This window comes from Mirounga angustirostris, unplaced genomic scaffold (genome assembly GCF_029215605.1).
Source record: "Mirounga angustirostris isolate CCGP_5_RB_7025 unplaced genomic scaffold, mMirAng1.0.hap1 SCAF_6, whole genome shotgun sequence".
Taxonomy (NCBI): domain Eukaryota; kingdom Metazoa; phylum Chordata; class Mammalia; order Carnivora; family Phocidae; genus Mirounga; species Mirounga angustirostris.
Genome location: NW_026991714.1, coordinates 80,241,436 through 80,257,710, shown reverse-complemented (window position 1 = coordinate 80,257,710; position 16,275 = coordinate 80,241,436). Strand labels below are relative to the sequence as shown.

The 16,275-nt window shown below is 39.3% G+C and overlaps 1 protein-coding gene across 1 annotated transcript in view; it reads left to right on the top strand.

Moving 5' to 3' along the window:
• The window catches only part of RYR2 (ryanodine receptor 2), a 736,030-nt gene that overhangs the window by 383,084 nt on the left and 336,671 nt on the right, over window positions 1–16,275 (top strand). Inside the window, exon 17 of the mRNA XM_064594590.1 lies at window positions 5,426–5,521. Within this exon, the coding sequence (XP_064450660.1) occupies window positions 5,426–5,521 (96 nt within the window). The remainder of the gene's footprint in view (window positions 1–5,425; window positions 5,522–16,275) is intronic.

Below are 16,275 nucleotides of genomic sequence, written 5' to 3'. Positions count from 1 at the left end.
AAATAAATTTTAAAAGTGAGTTTTCTTGGAAGATCTTATATCTTAATCTATTTGTAGTTTCCTGATTCTTTGAGTATATTGAGAAGTTTTGAGTCTTGGAGCTTAAAGACACTAAAGCATGAGGACACAGGGATGTTACAATACAAATAAGAAATGCAGGATGGAGTATTTTTTACGATCATAATTTTTCAATTGACTGCTGATATTACTTGCATTACATCTTCTGATTGGATAAAAGTTCAGAGATTTAATTACTTATTCAACATGAAAACAAATTGGTTCAGTGAACTACCACTTTCTTTTTTAGAGCTTAGTTCAAAATGTTTTTATAGTATTTAAGTTGTACTGCACTTAACCAGATATTCTTATTCTGTAAGAGACTGGATGCTATTTATCCATTCACTATATTAAGAAATAATATACCTTCCAAATTTCAGGCAAGGTACAGATGTGTAATAAGAGTGTCAAATATAAAAGAACTTACAGTATGCTAGAGGAAGACCCTCAACCATTGTATTATATTCACGCGTTGTTCAAGCTCATACTTACAAGTGTCAGCTGTGGTGCCCGATGCATTTACATTCATTTTTTTAAAGATTTTTATTTTTAAGCACTCTGTATACCCAGCATGGGGCTCCAACCCACAACCCCGAGATCAGGAGTCACACATTCCACCCACTGAGCCAGCCGGGCGCCCCCTACCTTCATATTTCTTAAATAAGGAAAAATAGAGATGTATGGAAGATGAAAGGTCTTGACCGTCTTTAAGACCCATTAGCCAACAAGGAAAGAGGATTTGAAGGGGTTTAGCATGCTTGTCCTGCATGAGGAAGGACGTTTGTCTTGAGTTTGTTTCTGCATCTTTACCTTGAAGTACCATGAGATTAAAGTTGCCATTGTGGTTTGGTCTTGAGAGTGGCGCTCTTGAGACATTGAGTTGTATCAGTGATGTTGTTTTACCTTTTCTTCTTGAAAAGAAGGTAACTTTGTATTGTATTATTTGATTTTAAAATTAATACTTCATTATAAAAATTAGATACTTAATAAAAAAAGGTGGAAACCATGTTTAAAATGTAACCACCCATGTTAATGTATGACCTTTTAAAAATATTTCTTTGAATCTATATGACATAATACACATATCAAACACTTCACACACCCACATGCACACATGTACTGAAGCATCGTGTGTTCACACCCATGTAAATCCTGCACTAAGACACCAGTTGGAACGCTCCTCTCCTGAAGGCTTAGTTAGCTCTGTCCAATTGTCCCTGCCCAATTTCAGGGACTGAGACAGGCTCAAGGCTCCTCTTTGATGTCTGTACATTTTGGGGGATTATTTGGACACAGTGTTTCCCATTTCATGCTTCTTCGGTATCCTCTGTCTGAGGTTAATATCTTGGCCACAGAACTTCACCTCCTTACAGGTGCATACAAAACAAACTGCCATTCTTACTGAGCATTTGCGATTTTTTTCTTTAATGGAAGTTATTATGGCTTCAGGGGTCTTTGTGAAGGAACACATCACAGAGCATGATCCTTTTTCCCCCCTGGCTTTATTCATCTTCCTTCCTATTTTAAAATAAGACCATGTCCCTGTTGAACTGGGAAAGCAGTCCCACCCTTATCAGTGTCCTTTAGGGTCTGTGCTTCTGTCCCAGGGACTTATCAGGATATAGTTTCCAGAGGCAGTTCTCCTTCTCCAAGAAATATTCTGAAAAAACACGATTTTTCCATGATATGCATATACTTATATTGAATATATATATATATATATATATATATATATATATATATTTACTTCACAAAAATGGGATCATATGATCGATATTCCTTTATAGTGTTTGTTTGCATGGTCTTATGTATTGTGGGCATCTCTTCTTGGCAGTGAATGATGAACCTTCACCAGGTTTTAGTGGATGTGTACTAGCCTACTGAAGGGATGTGCCATTGACTTAGCCCACACTCAGGCTGTTCCCAGTATTTTGCTATTATAAGCTGTATTGTGATGAACTTCCCTGTAATTCTCTGTGTAGTTTTCAATTACTTTAGAAACTCACTTAACTGATTTCCTCTTAACTACCTTGCTGAATTGTAATGTTTTACACACTCCATTTATCTGCAAAGCATGCTATGCACCTGCACATATATATACACACACACACGGAGAAGGTTCAGGAGGCATTTTTTTTTTTTTTACAGAGCTGAATTTTTTTTTCATTAGAAATATATATTTTGTCAGAGTCTGTTAAGATCATCACATTTTGTCTGTGACTTATTAACAGATTTCCTACTACATTTCTGTCTTGTTGGAGGAACAAACCCCTACTTGAGTTAATGTTGCTAATGTATCGCCGAATATCATTTGTAAATACCATCCTTGTATAAGATTTTTGGACTGATATTCGTAAGTAAGAGTTCCCTCTAGTTTTCTCATATGCATACTTTGTTAGGCATCGATGTCAAAGTTATACTGTGTTTGTAAAATAATTAGGGAGGTTTCCTTAGTTTCTTTACTTTGAAATAGTTTAGAAATAACTTACTTCTTGAGTATAGAAAAAAAGTTTTTGGTTTTTGACTACTCAATATTAATCATGGTTTATTTTTCTATTTAGATTTTTCCCTTTAGATTTTTCTCCTTTGGGTTAGTTTTGTTGAAAAAAAAAATGTATATGTATGCATAATTGGAAACCATTCTTTTTCCTATATGTTTAAAAATTCTAGTACAGAGATCTATGTAGTGGCTGTGTTTATAATTCCTGTTTGTTCTTGATTTGTCTTTTTCCTTCATGATTAGAGCAGTTGGTATTTAGCATATATTAAAAAAAAATCTTGACTCTCTTGATCAATCCTACCATTTTAATTTGGTCATAGATCATTTTTTCTATTTCTAATGTTTTTTCTTTTCCTATCTTACTTATATTTATGTGATGTTATTTCTTAAATATTGAAAGGATGTTTAAGTAACACTTTTCACCTGGTTGGTTAGCAGTGAAAGAAAGTGTTTAATTTTCCTCTGAGTACGGTTTTGACCATCTACCACTGATTGTATTAGGTAACATTTCTATTTTTGCTATTTACTGGATAGTCTGTAATTGTGGTATTGATTCCCTACTGACTCAAAAATTATTAACGAGAGAGTTTAAATTATTAAGTGCTTGGACTTTATCTTTGTTTCTACTTTTCCTACTAATTTCTAGTTTCATTTGAAAACTCAGAGGTAAAATTAAAAGAGTGAGTTAAAGTTTAAACAAATGAGACTCTGTAAAGATTGAAAAGCTTTATTATATACTATCCCTCAATGGCTGTTGTTGTAAGTCATGAACAGATATTCTTATGGATTAAAATTAGAAATCCAGAGAGCACAGAGGACTCCTTCTCATTCTACACCTCACTCTTGACACTTGTCCCTGGCACTTGTCGTGTGTGTGTGTGTGTGTGTGTGTGTGTGTGTGTAGCTGGTTGCTAGTTCTTGCTGGGGCTCTGGTCCCAGGGAGTCCAAGTAATTAAGTTCATCATTGTTTAATCTTCAGGCAAAATAAATAAATAGGTAAAGTCTTTAAGATTAATTGCACTCTGTTACTACAAGGACTCCTCTGTCTTGTTCTTACCACGGAGATAAACAGGCAGTGCCCTGAAATTTAAGGTCCTTCACACTGCTTCCTAGCACTACCATATTTTAAATAGTGATTGTTTTCTTATGGCAACATCTTTTTCCCATTAAATATCCTACTATGTCAACATCTCACCAACCCTTTGTAAACAGTCATACTGTTTCGGAACAATCTCATGGGTGGAAGAGTAGAATTTTCATAAAATATTTACCAGATTTGCTTTGAAAGAATCACGTGATTGTGAAACATTAAAAGTTTTAAATAGATTATGTAAATTGGATTGAAGGAAATCATAAAGGTTGTGTAGGAATTTCATATAAGATGGTTTCTTTCATCAAAGATGTGTCTGAAACACTAAGTGAAGCAATGTTAGAACAGGTGACTTGACTATAGGAGTTCTGAGTCCTTCAAGTGCCTTGTGAACTTTAAAGGGAAGTAGAGATACAGGAGGAAAACAAAAGGTTTTCAAACTTATTAGCTATCTGCCCTCCCACCCTTTTTTCCAGGTATCAGTTAATTCTCTCTGTGTGCCTGTTATAGTTACTAACTATATTTCCTGGTATTTTGTGCTACATTTTCAGGAAAACTGATGTGCTCTTAACTTCTTCATTATAGATGTGCGAAAGTTGAGCTCTAGGGAAATGAAATAATTTAGTCTCACGGCTAATTGAAAGCTGTGAGTATCAGAACCCAAGTGAGGAGACTCCCAGGACACTGGCTTTTCCATTATCCTTTATCATTTCCTCCCAATATGAAATGTTACTTTCTCAAAATATATTCCTTCTAATGAGCTGTGTGGTTTTCCAGTCCCTATTAATAAATATCCTTTTAAAAAAAAAAATCTCAGTACCACCTCATACCAGTCAGAATGGCTAAAATTAACAAGTCAGGAAATGAAAGATGTTGGCGAGGATTTGGAGAAAGGGGAACCTTCCTACACTGTTGGGAATGCAAGCTGGTGCAGCCACTCTGGAAGACAGTATGGAGGTTCCTCAAAAAATTGAAAATAGAGCTACCCTATGACCCAGCAATTGTGCTACTGGGTATTTACCCCAAAGATACAAATGTAGGGATCCAAAGGGGCATGTGTACCCTGATGTTTATAGCAGCAATGTCCACAATAGCCAAACTATGGAAAGAGCCCAGATGTCCATTGACAGATGAATGGATAAAGAAGATGTGGTATGTATGTGTATATACACACACACACACATATACACACACAGGAATACTACTCAGCCATCAAAAAGAATGAAATCTTGCCATTTGCTACAGTGTAGATGGAACTAGAGGGTATTCTGCTAAGTGAAGTAAGTCAGTCAGAGAAAGACAAATATCAGATGATTTCACTCATATGTGGAATTTAAGAAACAAAGCAGAGGATCTGAGGGGAAGAGAGGAAAAAATAAAGCAAGATGAAACCAGAGAGGGAGACAAACCATAATAGACTCTTAATCATAGGAAACAAAGTGAGGGTTGCTGGAGGGGAGGGGGGTGGGGGGATGGGGTAACTTGGTGGTAGACATTAAGGAGGGCACATGAGGTAATGAGCACTGAATATTATATAAGACTGATGAATCACTGACCTCTGCCTCTGAAACTAATAATACACTATATGTTAATATAATTTAAATTTTAAAAAATCTCAATTTTGTATATGTAGATGTATCTATATATTTGTATATGTCTCAGATATAAAGTCAAAGTATTTTGTTTTTGTTCCAGCATTTGAGGGCTTACTACCAGCTTACCTTGCATTTTAAACTGGAGAGAGACATAACTGTGATGTCTGCTTTTTTCTTTTGCAGCGGCTCTAATTAGAGGAAATCGTAAAAACTGTGCTCAATTTTCTGGCTCCCTTGACTGGTTGATCAGCCGATTGGAAAGACTGGAAGCTTCTTCTGGTATGTTTTCTGGTTACCTCCTTGTCCTTACACATTATTCCTGTTTTCTTCTATTTTATGTTAAGATAAAAACAAATTCTGAGCATCAGTGTCATTTAAATGTTTTCCTTTTAATAGGTTAAAATTTTTACTTATTGTTCAAATCATTGGTATTTTATTATTTCTGAAAAGTGATTTTACAGTTCATTTACATTAGAAAAAATGAAGTCCCTAAATCTAAAAAGTCAGAACTCCCATTCTTTTTCAATCAGTTACTCCAAATGTATTATATAAACAAACAAAAAAATGGTTTGAAACTTCTACTTTTAACTTGTGTTCAAAAGATTTGGATAATAATAGCCTAAAATCTGATTTTTTTCCAAAACATACAGCACAATATTTTACAGTGATCACGTAGATATTAATATTAATAGTCTCTATCATAGTAAAATAGTTACAGGCAATGAACCCGATATCTTTCTCTCTAACAAGTATGTTATTCTTATTTTGGTGTTATGGAAACTTAAAATTGATAACCTCAGGGCCTTCCTGAGCTTGTCTATCAGCGGCACCCCAAGCTGAAATGGATTGCTCCTCCCTCTCTTTGCACAGTATCTCATTAGTTGCCCTTCCATACCACTGATGCCCCTTTGTGTTACTTATTTTTCCTCTCAATGTCCTACACTAGCAATGAACTTCTTGAAGCAAGGGGCATGATCTCATTCATCTTTGGGGTTACCATATCATCTGGCACCTAGTAGGTGCTTACAGTATTTATTGAATGGATGAATAAGTGAATGTATGAATGAATGGTTGAATTCACTTAAGAAAATGCCTATCAGTACAGATATAATTTCATGACTTTGCATGAGAAAGACTCATTCAAGGATAGGTTTGTTGGAACTGAATGAATAGAAGAACGTATGGCTGTGGTCAAAGGGGGAAATTTTAAGTCAAAGAGTGAAATTTTAGTGTTTAAGATTTAGGAGGAGAAATTTGAGTCACACATTGAGTCTTAAGGCATTGCTGGATTGTTGGGTGGCAGATATAAAGGAGATTGTTGAACTAAAAAAGGCACAAGGATCATAAGATGAGGGTTTTTAGGGTATCACAACACGAATGGGATGACTGTGGATCAATACAGAATATCTTGAATAAAGAGAAAACAATAAGTGCTAGGAGGAAGTGGTCAAGTTAGTGCTAACAAATGATGGCAAGATTGCAAAAATGGATAAATTCTTGGGTCAGAGTATCCAGAATTGTTGGCAATCTCCAGTGGATACAAAAAAGTATGCTGATCCCCTTTTCTGGCCACAGGGAATCTCCAGAGAGAGGGGCAGAGCTACCTTCAGAACAGTGTTAATGTTAGATGAATCACTTAAGATACACACACAGTGCTCAGAGCAGAAGAGGAGAGAGAGAAGGAAAGAACAGAGTGGAGCATCCTTTAAACTCAGCCAAGTAGAGTCTGCTGTCTAGAGTCTTCAGCTGAGTTGGTTATAGGCACAGTTCCCCCAGATACAAATTGCTATTTGCTATGATCTTTGTCCAAACCAGCTGTTGGTCACAGGTACTTCTATGTCAAGTAGATGCTCCATGCTCTCAGAATGCAAAGGGAATGTGTCAGGAGTAGGAAGGACCCTTGGAGAACACTGAACCTGACATGTCACTTTAGAGGAAAGGAAATTGAGGCATAGGACATTTGAATGACTGATTGGAGATGCTAGAATTGTTATAGCAGAGATGAAACCCCAGCCTGTAATCTTACATCAGGCTTGAGGTATGTTCACTGTAACTTGTAGCCTCCTACTTTGTACATATCTGAAATATTTTTCACTAAACAAATTTTCTCTGCTGTGGTTACGTTTATGCTTTCAATGAACTGCTTTTTCTCCTAGAGGAAGTAGAATGTTGCTTAGTTTTTAGAGACAGTAACAATAACGATACGCATAAGATCATATCATATACACACATGCATAATTGTATTTCAGTTGTCTGTTATTGTTTCCTGAGTGCTCACAAATGCATCATCTTAATCTCTCTCTGAGACTGCTGAACACGCTCTCCTTAGCTAGTCCATTTCCAGCTGCATTGCTAGTCTCTGTGTCTGTATATGAGCAGCAGAGCAGAGCGAGGGGGCCCTATGAGCTTTAGATTTCCTTCAGTTAAAAAGTTTTTGCATAGCAAAGGAAACAGTCGACAAAACCAGAAGACAACCTACAGAATGGGAGAAGATGGAAAGAGCCTGGATGTCCACTGACAGATGAATGGATAAAGAAGGTGCAGTGTGTGTGTGTGTGTGTGTGTGTGTGTGTGTGTAGGGATATTACGTAGCCATCAAAAAGAATGAAATCTTGCCTTTTGCAATGACATGAATGGAACTAGAGGGTATCATGCTAAGTGAAATTAGAGAAATATAATTATCATCTGATTTCACTCATTTGTGGAATATAAGAAACAAAATAGAGGAGCATAGAGGAAGGGAGGGAAAAATAAAACAAGATGTAATCAGAGAGGAAGACAAACCATAAGAGACTCTTAACTATAGGAAACAAACAGAGGGTTGCTAGAGGGGTGGTGGGTAGGGGAATGGGGTTAACTGGGTGATGGGCATTAAGGAGGGCACGTGATAATGATGAGCACTAGGTGTTATATACAACTGATGAATCACTGACCTCTACCTCTGAAATTAATAATATACTATATGTTAATTAATTGAATTTAAATTAAAAAAAGATTTCCTTCAGAAAAGGTCAGTGGACAAAAATCAAGATAAATCAGTGCATACTTAGAGATCTGATGAAGACCTGCAAAGGGTCAGCAAAAGGATGTGTTAATGAAGAAGCTTATGTTTGTTTGGTCCTTGCAGTAGACCTTGAGAAAGGGCTTAAAGGTTTATTTGGGGAGTGAGTCCACACGAGACATGGTGGAGACGGAATCCGGGAAGGGTGTGTTGACAAGCGAGTTACCACCATGAATAACTGGAGCTTTTCTCTTGGGGAATTCTGGGAAACTCTGTAGGACTGTGCCTTACCATTCTCCCACGTGGGGCAGCGGGGAGACATTTAGGGTGTTTACCACTGACTTTTCTCTGTCACTGAGTGGTGCTGCTCCCAGAGAACATGAATTCTGTGGCTTTTCCAGCCGCCACTGTGCTCAGAGCAAATCTTGAAGAAAAGAACTGCCAAAGCCGGCCGCTGAAAGTTCACTGAACCCAAAGGATGAGAATTTGAGCAGGGCCCTGGCAGTATCTTGTACCCAGCCAACTGCTGTTTATCTCATTCTATGATCGTGGGGCTCAGAAAGAGGAGTGAGCAGATTTTTTTCCTTATGCATGTTCTGCTTCGTTGGAAGCTGACTAGTATCACAAGTGCATAAAACTTTATTAGAGTATCTGATCAGTCTGTAAGAACAGCCACTGTGAATTATTTGGGAGAAAAAAAAAAAGGATAAATTAGACCTTTTCCCAGGCTTCCCTTGTGACTGTGTCTCTAGGCCAAATTTAATTGAAAAGACAAGATTTGTATGAGCAAGTCCAGTTGATCAAACTGATCGATTTCTGAAGGCTGGGTTTTCTTTAGGATGTTCTGCACACTTGAAATGCTATTTGGGCATTTCAAGAAAGAGCTGACTGAGCAGTGTGCTGGTCAGGAGGCTGCATACCTCCTCTGAGTCTTATTCTGGTACAGTCTATTCCGCAGATAGTTTTGGCAGTGGTGAAAGTGGCCTTCTTGGGGTTTCCTGCCAATTCCTCCCCATTCCTAGTAAGTGCCATGAAGGAAGTTCCCTCTGGGTTCAAAGAAACCTTTGAACAGAAGAAGAAGAAGAAACCTTTCAGGGTGCTTGAATGCCTACGTGTGTCCTCACACACCATACAGCGTGTGGTACCTAGAAATATGATAGTTTAAAGCTTCCAAAGATGTCACAAATATTTCTTGCAGAGCATAAGCTCATCATTTTTCAAAGGGAAAAATGTGTTACCTGTGAAAAATCTGCCCTAGAATATTGTGTGCCAGGATCCTATTCCCTGATGGGTACTTAGGTACAAACATTTGCGTTAGAAAAAGCAGGAGCCCACAGGGTATTGTTATGAGACCGCTGTTGGCGATGCAGAAATCCTAGCTAACCTTTCAGAATGGTATCTGCGGTTTAAGCAAAACGTAATGATGACACAGAAAGGGACAGTCTTCTAGGAGGTAACTTTGAAGAAGGAAACTTCAGCTGTTGGTTGATTCAAATCTTTTTTTTTTTTTAAGATTTTATTTATTAGAGAGCACGTGAGAGTTGGGGAAGGGGCAGACGGGAGGGAGAAGCAGATTCCACGTGGAGCAGGGAGACACGGGGGCTCAATCCCGGGACTCTGGGATCATGACCTGAACCAAAGGCAGATACTTAACCAACTAAGCCACCCAGGTGCCCGGATTCAAATCTTTTGATTGTGCAGAAAGTCAGCTCTGGTTATAGCCAGGAGACTGTGCACCTGACCCTTACGAGAAACATAAAATCAAAATCATGATTATATTGCACACTTTGTAAAGAAAACCTTTTGTGATGGCTGTCGGGGTCAGTACCTGTTTGACCCTACCATCTCACCATAACGTAATCATCCATCCTCATCTGTTGCTTCATCCAGAGCACCTTATAATGACTGGTGTTTTTAATAATGATCTGAGTCATCATGATAGTAAATTACATTTGATGCTGATGGATCACTTACGACAGGGAAACATAGTGTACATTTTTCAAAGATAATCACTCGATGTTTGAAATAATGTATTAGCGATTAAAAGTTACTAATTTAATATTTAACTAAGTCCCTTGTTAAAAATTACTCATTTTTGAACGATCCTGGAAAAGTCTTAGTACAGCCATACTCCTTCCTTTTTCAGTGAAGCATTAAGTTATAGCTGGAAAGAAAAAGAGAACAGGGAATGGAGAATCTAGATTTGGGCGGCTTTTTGAACAATATATTTTACCAGCAATGTGAAAAGTAGAAAAAAAAAAGTCCCTCCAAGTAAAATCCAAATGGAACAGAACGTTCTTTTCTGAATGAAAAAAGTGATCAATGTTGCCTTGTTATCTTGAGTCTCTGTGCCTTTCAGAATGCTCTTCGAAAAGCCTGTGTGTGGGATAAATGGCAAATTGTGTTTTTAGAAATGATTCTTTTGAGATGAAAAAAAATCTTCCAGCGGTCTTACATTTGAGAAGAAAACTATTCTGCTTTGTGACATAGTTGATTGTTTTTATAATAATTTCCCACAGTTACTTGTTAACTTTAGGACTCATCTCTGGCCCTGGGTGTTAAATGTTGAAGTAGACTGGAAGTGATGGGGCAAAGGGCATCCCTGGGTTTCATGGACAGGTGGGGTCTGATGGCCTTGTTCCGGGTGGTGACTCTCTGGATTATGCAGTGGATTTGCAGGGCATTTGGCTCCTTTCATGTGTTGTTTTTTTTTTTTTTTTAAAGATTTTATTTATTTATTTGACAGAGAGAGACACAGCGAGAGAGGGAACACAAGCAGGGGGAGTGGGAGAGGGAGAAGCAGGCTCCCCGCAGAGCAGGGAGCCCGATGCGGGACTCGATCCCAGGACCCTGGGATCATGACCTGAGCTGAAGGCAGTCGCTTAACTAACTGAGCCACCCAGGCGCCCCTTTTCATGTGTTTTGATACTAAATAGGAAGTTGATATTCACAGCAGGTGTTTAATTCTTGTGTCTGTTTGTCATCTTTGTTTTATGTTCTTGGTCTGCTTGACAATTCTGCCTCCATGGTCAGTGAACTTGTGTTGTCCTGGGGGCGCCAGTTTCTCGGATAGGTCCAATGGCAGGAGGGCCAAAGCCAGGCTCAGTCTTTGTTGTCCAGTCTGTTTAAGGAGTGAGGAGAAAGCCGAGCCCCAGGCTGAGAGTCACGGGTGCCAAAGTGCTGCTCACTCCATTTCTGCCAACGTGGCGGGGATGCTGGTGTGGATGCGGGCAGGGCTTTCTACCTCTGAGAGAAGCATAACTTGACAGAGACAGTCTCCCTAGGCTCTGATTAACCAGCCCCCTGAGGATTTGGGTGAGGAAGGTATGAAAGATTGAAAGCCCAAGGTCATTTGGCCCCTTTTTAGTCACATCCCGGCCCCAGGTGGGGTCGAGCGCTCTCCTGACATTATTCCATATGGGCCCCAGTGGCCAGCAAAGGGCAAGCGATTGCCCTAAGGCAGCGGGGAGAGGAGTTTACCCATGAAGTCTGCCCCCACCTGTCCTGTGGATGTGTTGCCCATCCAGGCTACAGCCACCACTGCTAACCTCCTACCAGTTCAGGAGAGCCTTTGTCTCCCCGGGGGGTATTCTTGGGCAGTTCCTGGAATCCATGTTCCCATCCTGCTTCTTTAGATTACCAGGGTTGGTTTGGAGGTTGGAGCATTGACCCCTCTTGCTGATTTTATTTCTCCCCACACACGGCCATTAGGGATACGTCCTACAAACGCCTGGTTAGCTGGAGAAAGAGAAGAGGAAGTCTTGTCTCGGAGAAACTACATCATCTTGGAACGGCTCGCTTGAGGAAAACTTATTAAAAACAAGATCACAGACAGTGATTTCTACCTTTGACCTAGACTGTGTCATGTCCTCTTTGGGGACTGTGGACAGAAAGGAGGCTTGAGCTCTTATGTGCTACTATGGATGGATGAGAGTTTAATGCCAGTGTCTGGTCTGACTGGGTTTTGCTCATACCGTGCTGGATATTAAATGCTTTCAGCATCATCTTTAGTGAAATAATTGTGCTATGTCATTCGCTTTCAGTCATGCTTAAAGTTAAGTGTCTGTGACCTCCCTTGAGTACATTATCCTGGCTGAAGGACTTTGTCTCGAACTGAGTTCCTTAAAGTTTCTTTGCAGTGTGTATCACTTATCCCAATTTTCTCAAGCCAGCTTGCCTCTTGATTGAATCAAGCCTTCTAAGTACCTACGCTTTTAAAGTGGGTTCTATTTACTTGGACCCAGTAGTCATAGGAAGGAAGTTAATCACTACCCAAGGCAGGATGCACACTCTTCAGGTGCCTTCCTTTAGGGCTGATGTGATACAGGAAATGTAATCTGGATGGACATTAGCTTGGCTGCCTGGGTGCCCACTAGATATGGCCACACTGGAGAAAGGTAGGTAATGTTAGATCTCAGGGTAGAGATGAGGCAGTAGGAAATGAGGGTGGAACTCTGCCAAGACTGCCTCATCAGAAATGGCAGGTCAATTTTTAATCATCTCTTGTTTCTACCTACTTTTATACTGTGTTAAGGAGAAGCAGAGCTTAAGATTGATGACAAGTATGGATTCTGAGTTGGACTGGTTAAGTTCCAATTCTAGCATCATCTTTGATAGCTGCATGATCTTAACCCTTTTGTACCTCATATTTTACATATATTTGTGAAATGGAATTGTAATAATACCTGTCTCAGGAGGATTGTTAGTCAACACTATGGATGCGTTCATTATGTTAAACGAATAAAAATGTCCCAGTAAGTGTTTCACACCTTTTTCATTTGTAATTAGCTGGTGTTTTAACTACAAGATCATTTTTGTTTTCTTAAAAGAGTGGTGTAGAAATAAACTAGTCAGGTGTTCTGTCTTCTGCAATAAAGATAGTGAAGACCACTGAGAACTCAGATGAAAAGTGTGCCTTCAGCACGGGGTGGAGGTGGGGTGGGGGACAATTAGGTATTGGATGCCAGATCTGTGCATGAATGTGGAGGTGCAGACTTGTACTCTGTGCACAGCACAAAGACCTTTAGCCAAAAACTTATAAACAAACAAACAAACTTGGGTGTGCTTGGGTGGCTCAGTTGGTTAAGCATTTGACCAGCTGAGGTCATGATTTCAGGGTCTTGGGATCGAGCCCCATGTCGGGCTCCCTGCTCAGCGGGGAGTCTGCTTCTCCCTCTCCTTCTGCCCCTCCCTCGGTTCATGCTTTTTCTCTCTCTGAAATAAATAAATATTTAAAAAAATAATAAAATTATGCCAATTTTTTTTAAAGATTTTTTTTTTTAATTTATTTGAGAGAGAGAATGAGAGACAGAGAGCACGAGAGGGAAGAGGGCAGAGGGAGAAGCAGACCCCCTGCCGAGCAGGGAGCCCGATGTGGGACTCGATCCCGGGACTCCAGGATCATGACCTGAGCCGAAGGCAGTCGCTTAACCAACTGAGCCACCCAGGAGCCCAAAATTATGCCAATTTTTAAAAGCATTTTAAATTGTACTTTGCTCTATACATAATGTTTCATCCCAGGACCATGTACACTTCTGCACGTAATACCCTATCTAAAATTTGTGGGTTTCGGGATACCTGGCTGACTCAGTAAAGCATGTGACTCTCGATCTTGGGGTTGTGGGTTTGAGCCCCACATTGGGTGTAGAGATTACTTAAACTCTTTAAAAAAATGTGTATTTTGTTAAAGAATGCATTGTATAACTTTTCTCCTTCTCTTATTCCACACTTGCCAAGTATCAGAAATAGGTTATTTTATGCACTTTCACTTTTTTTTCTTTTGTGCTTATTGGAAATGAGGCCCTGGGTTGTCTTGATACTGCAGGAGAACTCCCCCTGCCTGATTTTATTGAGACACAGCTGACACACATCACTGTATAAGTTTAAAGTGAACAGCATAATGATTGGGCTTACATATATTGTGAAATTATTACTCTTAACAGATTTAGTTTGCATCTATCATCTCATATATATCAAATTTTTTAAGAAAGTTAAAAAAACCAAAACCAAAACAAAAAACAGGGGCACCTGGGTGGCTCAGTTGCTTAAGCATCTGACTCTTGGTTTCAGCTCAGGTCGTGGTCTCATGGTTGGGGGATCGAGCCCCACGGTGGGGTCCGCGCTCAGCATGGAGTCTGCTTCCGATTCTCCCTCTCCCGCTGCTTCTACCCCCTGCTTGTGCTCTCTCTCTCTCTCAAATAAATAAGTAAAATCTGGAAAAAAAAAAAAAAGGTAAAAGAAAAAACAGAAAAGAACTTTTCTTCTGATGAAAACTCTTAGGATTCATCCTCTTACCAACTTTCCTGTGTATCATAGAGCAGCGTTAGCTATCCTCATCATATCGTACGTTACAGCCCTAGTATTTACTGACATTTATCCCTCTGTCACGACTCCCTGCCTCTGGAAACCACACATCTGATCAATTTTTCTCTGAGGGTTTTAGAGTTTTTTGTTCTTGCTGTTTTTATTTATTTATTTTGGCCTTTTTGGTTCCTATCTTGTCTATCTTGGCTATTTTTAGTAAATAATGCTGCTGTGAACATGGAGGTGCAGATATCTTTTCAAGTTAGTGTTTTTGTTTTCTAAAGGTTTATTTGAGAGAGAGAGAGGGAGAGAGAGTGTGGGGGGGAGGGGCAGAGGGGGAGAGAGAGAATCTCAAGCGGACTCCGTGCTGAGCGTGGGGCCTGATGTGGGGCTCAATCCCATGACCCTGAGATAATGACCTGAGGCGAAATCAAGAGTCAGGCACTTAACCAAATGAACCACCCAGGCGCCCCAGTGTTTTTGTTTTCTTTGGTTGTATTCCCAGAAGTGGAATTGCTGGATCATATGGTAGTTCCATTTTTAATTTTTTAAGGATCCTCTCTACTGTTTTCCATAGTGGCTGCACCAGTTTGCATTCCCACCAACAGGGCACAAGGGTTTCCTTTTCCCCACATCCACACCAGCATCTATTACGTCGTCTTCTTGATGATGGCCATTCTGATGGGTATGTCGTGATGTCTCATTGTGGTTTTGATTTACTTCTCCCTGATGACTAGTGATGTTGATCATCTTTTCATGTATCTTTTGGCCATTTGAATATCTTCTTTCAGAAAATGTCTACTTGGGTCTTTTGCCCATTTTAACTGGATTACTTTTTCTGATGAATTCTTTATATATTTTGGATATTAACCCTTTATCAGATATTTGGTTTGCACTTTTTTTTCCCATTCTGTAGGTTGTCTTTTTACTTTATTGATGGTTTCTTTTGTTGTGCAGAAGCGTTTTAGTTTGATGTGGTCCCACTTAATTTTTTTTAAAGATTTTATTTATTCATGAGAAAGAGGGAGAGTGCATGAGCAGGTGGAAGGGGCAAAGGGGGAGGAAAAACCAGACTCCCAACTGAGCAGGGAGCCTGATGCAGGGCTTGATCTGAGGACCCAGGGATCATTACCTGAGCTGAAGGCAGACACTTAACCGACTGGGCCACCCAGGTGCCCCTGATGCAGTCCCACTTATTTTTTTATTTTGTTGCTTGTGCTTTAAGTGTCCTATCTGAAAGACCATTGCCAATTCCTATACCAAGGAGGTTTTTTTTCCCCCTCTTTTTTCTAGGAATTTCATGGTTTCAGGTCTATATATTTATATCTTATAATACATTTTGAGTTAATTTTTGTGAGTGGTGTAGGATAGGAGTCTGGTTGCATTCTTTTACATGTGAATATCCAGTTTTCCTAGTGCCATTTATTGAAGAGATTGCCTTTTTCAAGAGAACATTTAAAGTTGAACCAAAGCTCAGTCAGATGCTGTGATCATTTTACATTCCTGCCCCAAATAATAGTTCTCAATAAATATTTGCTGCTTTGAGGTTAAGTATCTTTTTGAGGAGTTGATTAATCTGTATTTCTCTTGCCCTGGAAGATGCATCTTAAAAATACTCAGATGTATAGATCTTTAAAAATTTTATTTAAAGGCCTTTACAGCAATTAATTGCATCTGCCAGCATTTTTATAGGTTCTCATACTTCACAGAGAGGCATGCATTTGTTCTT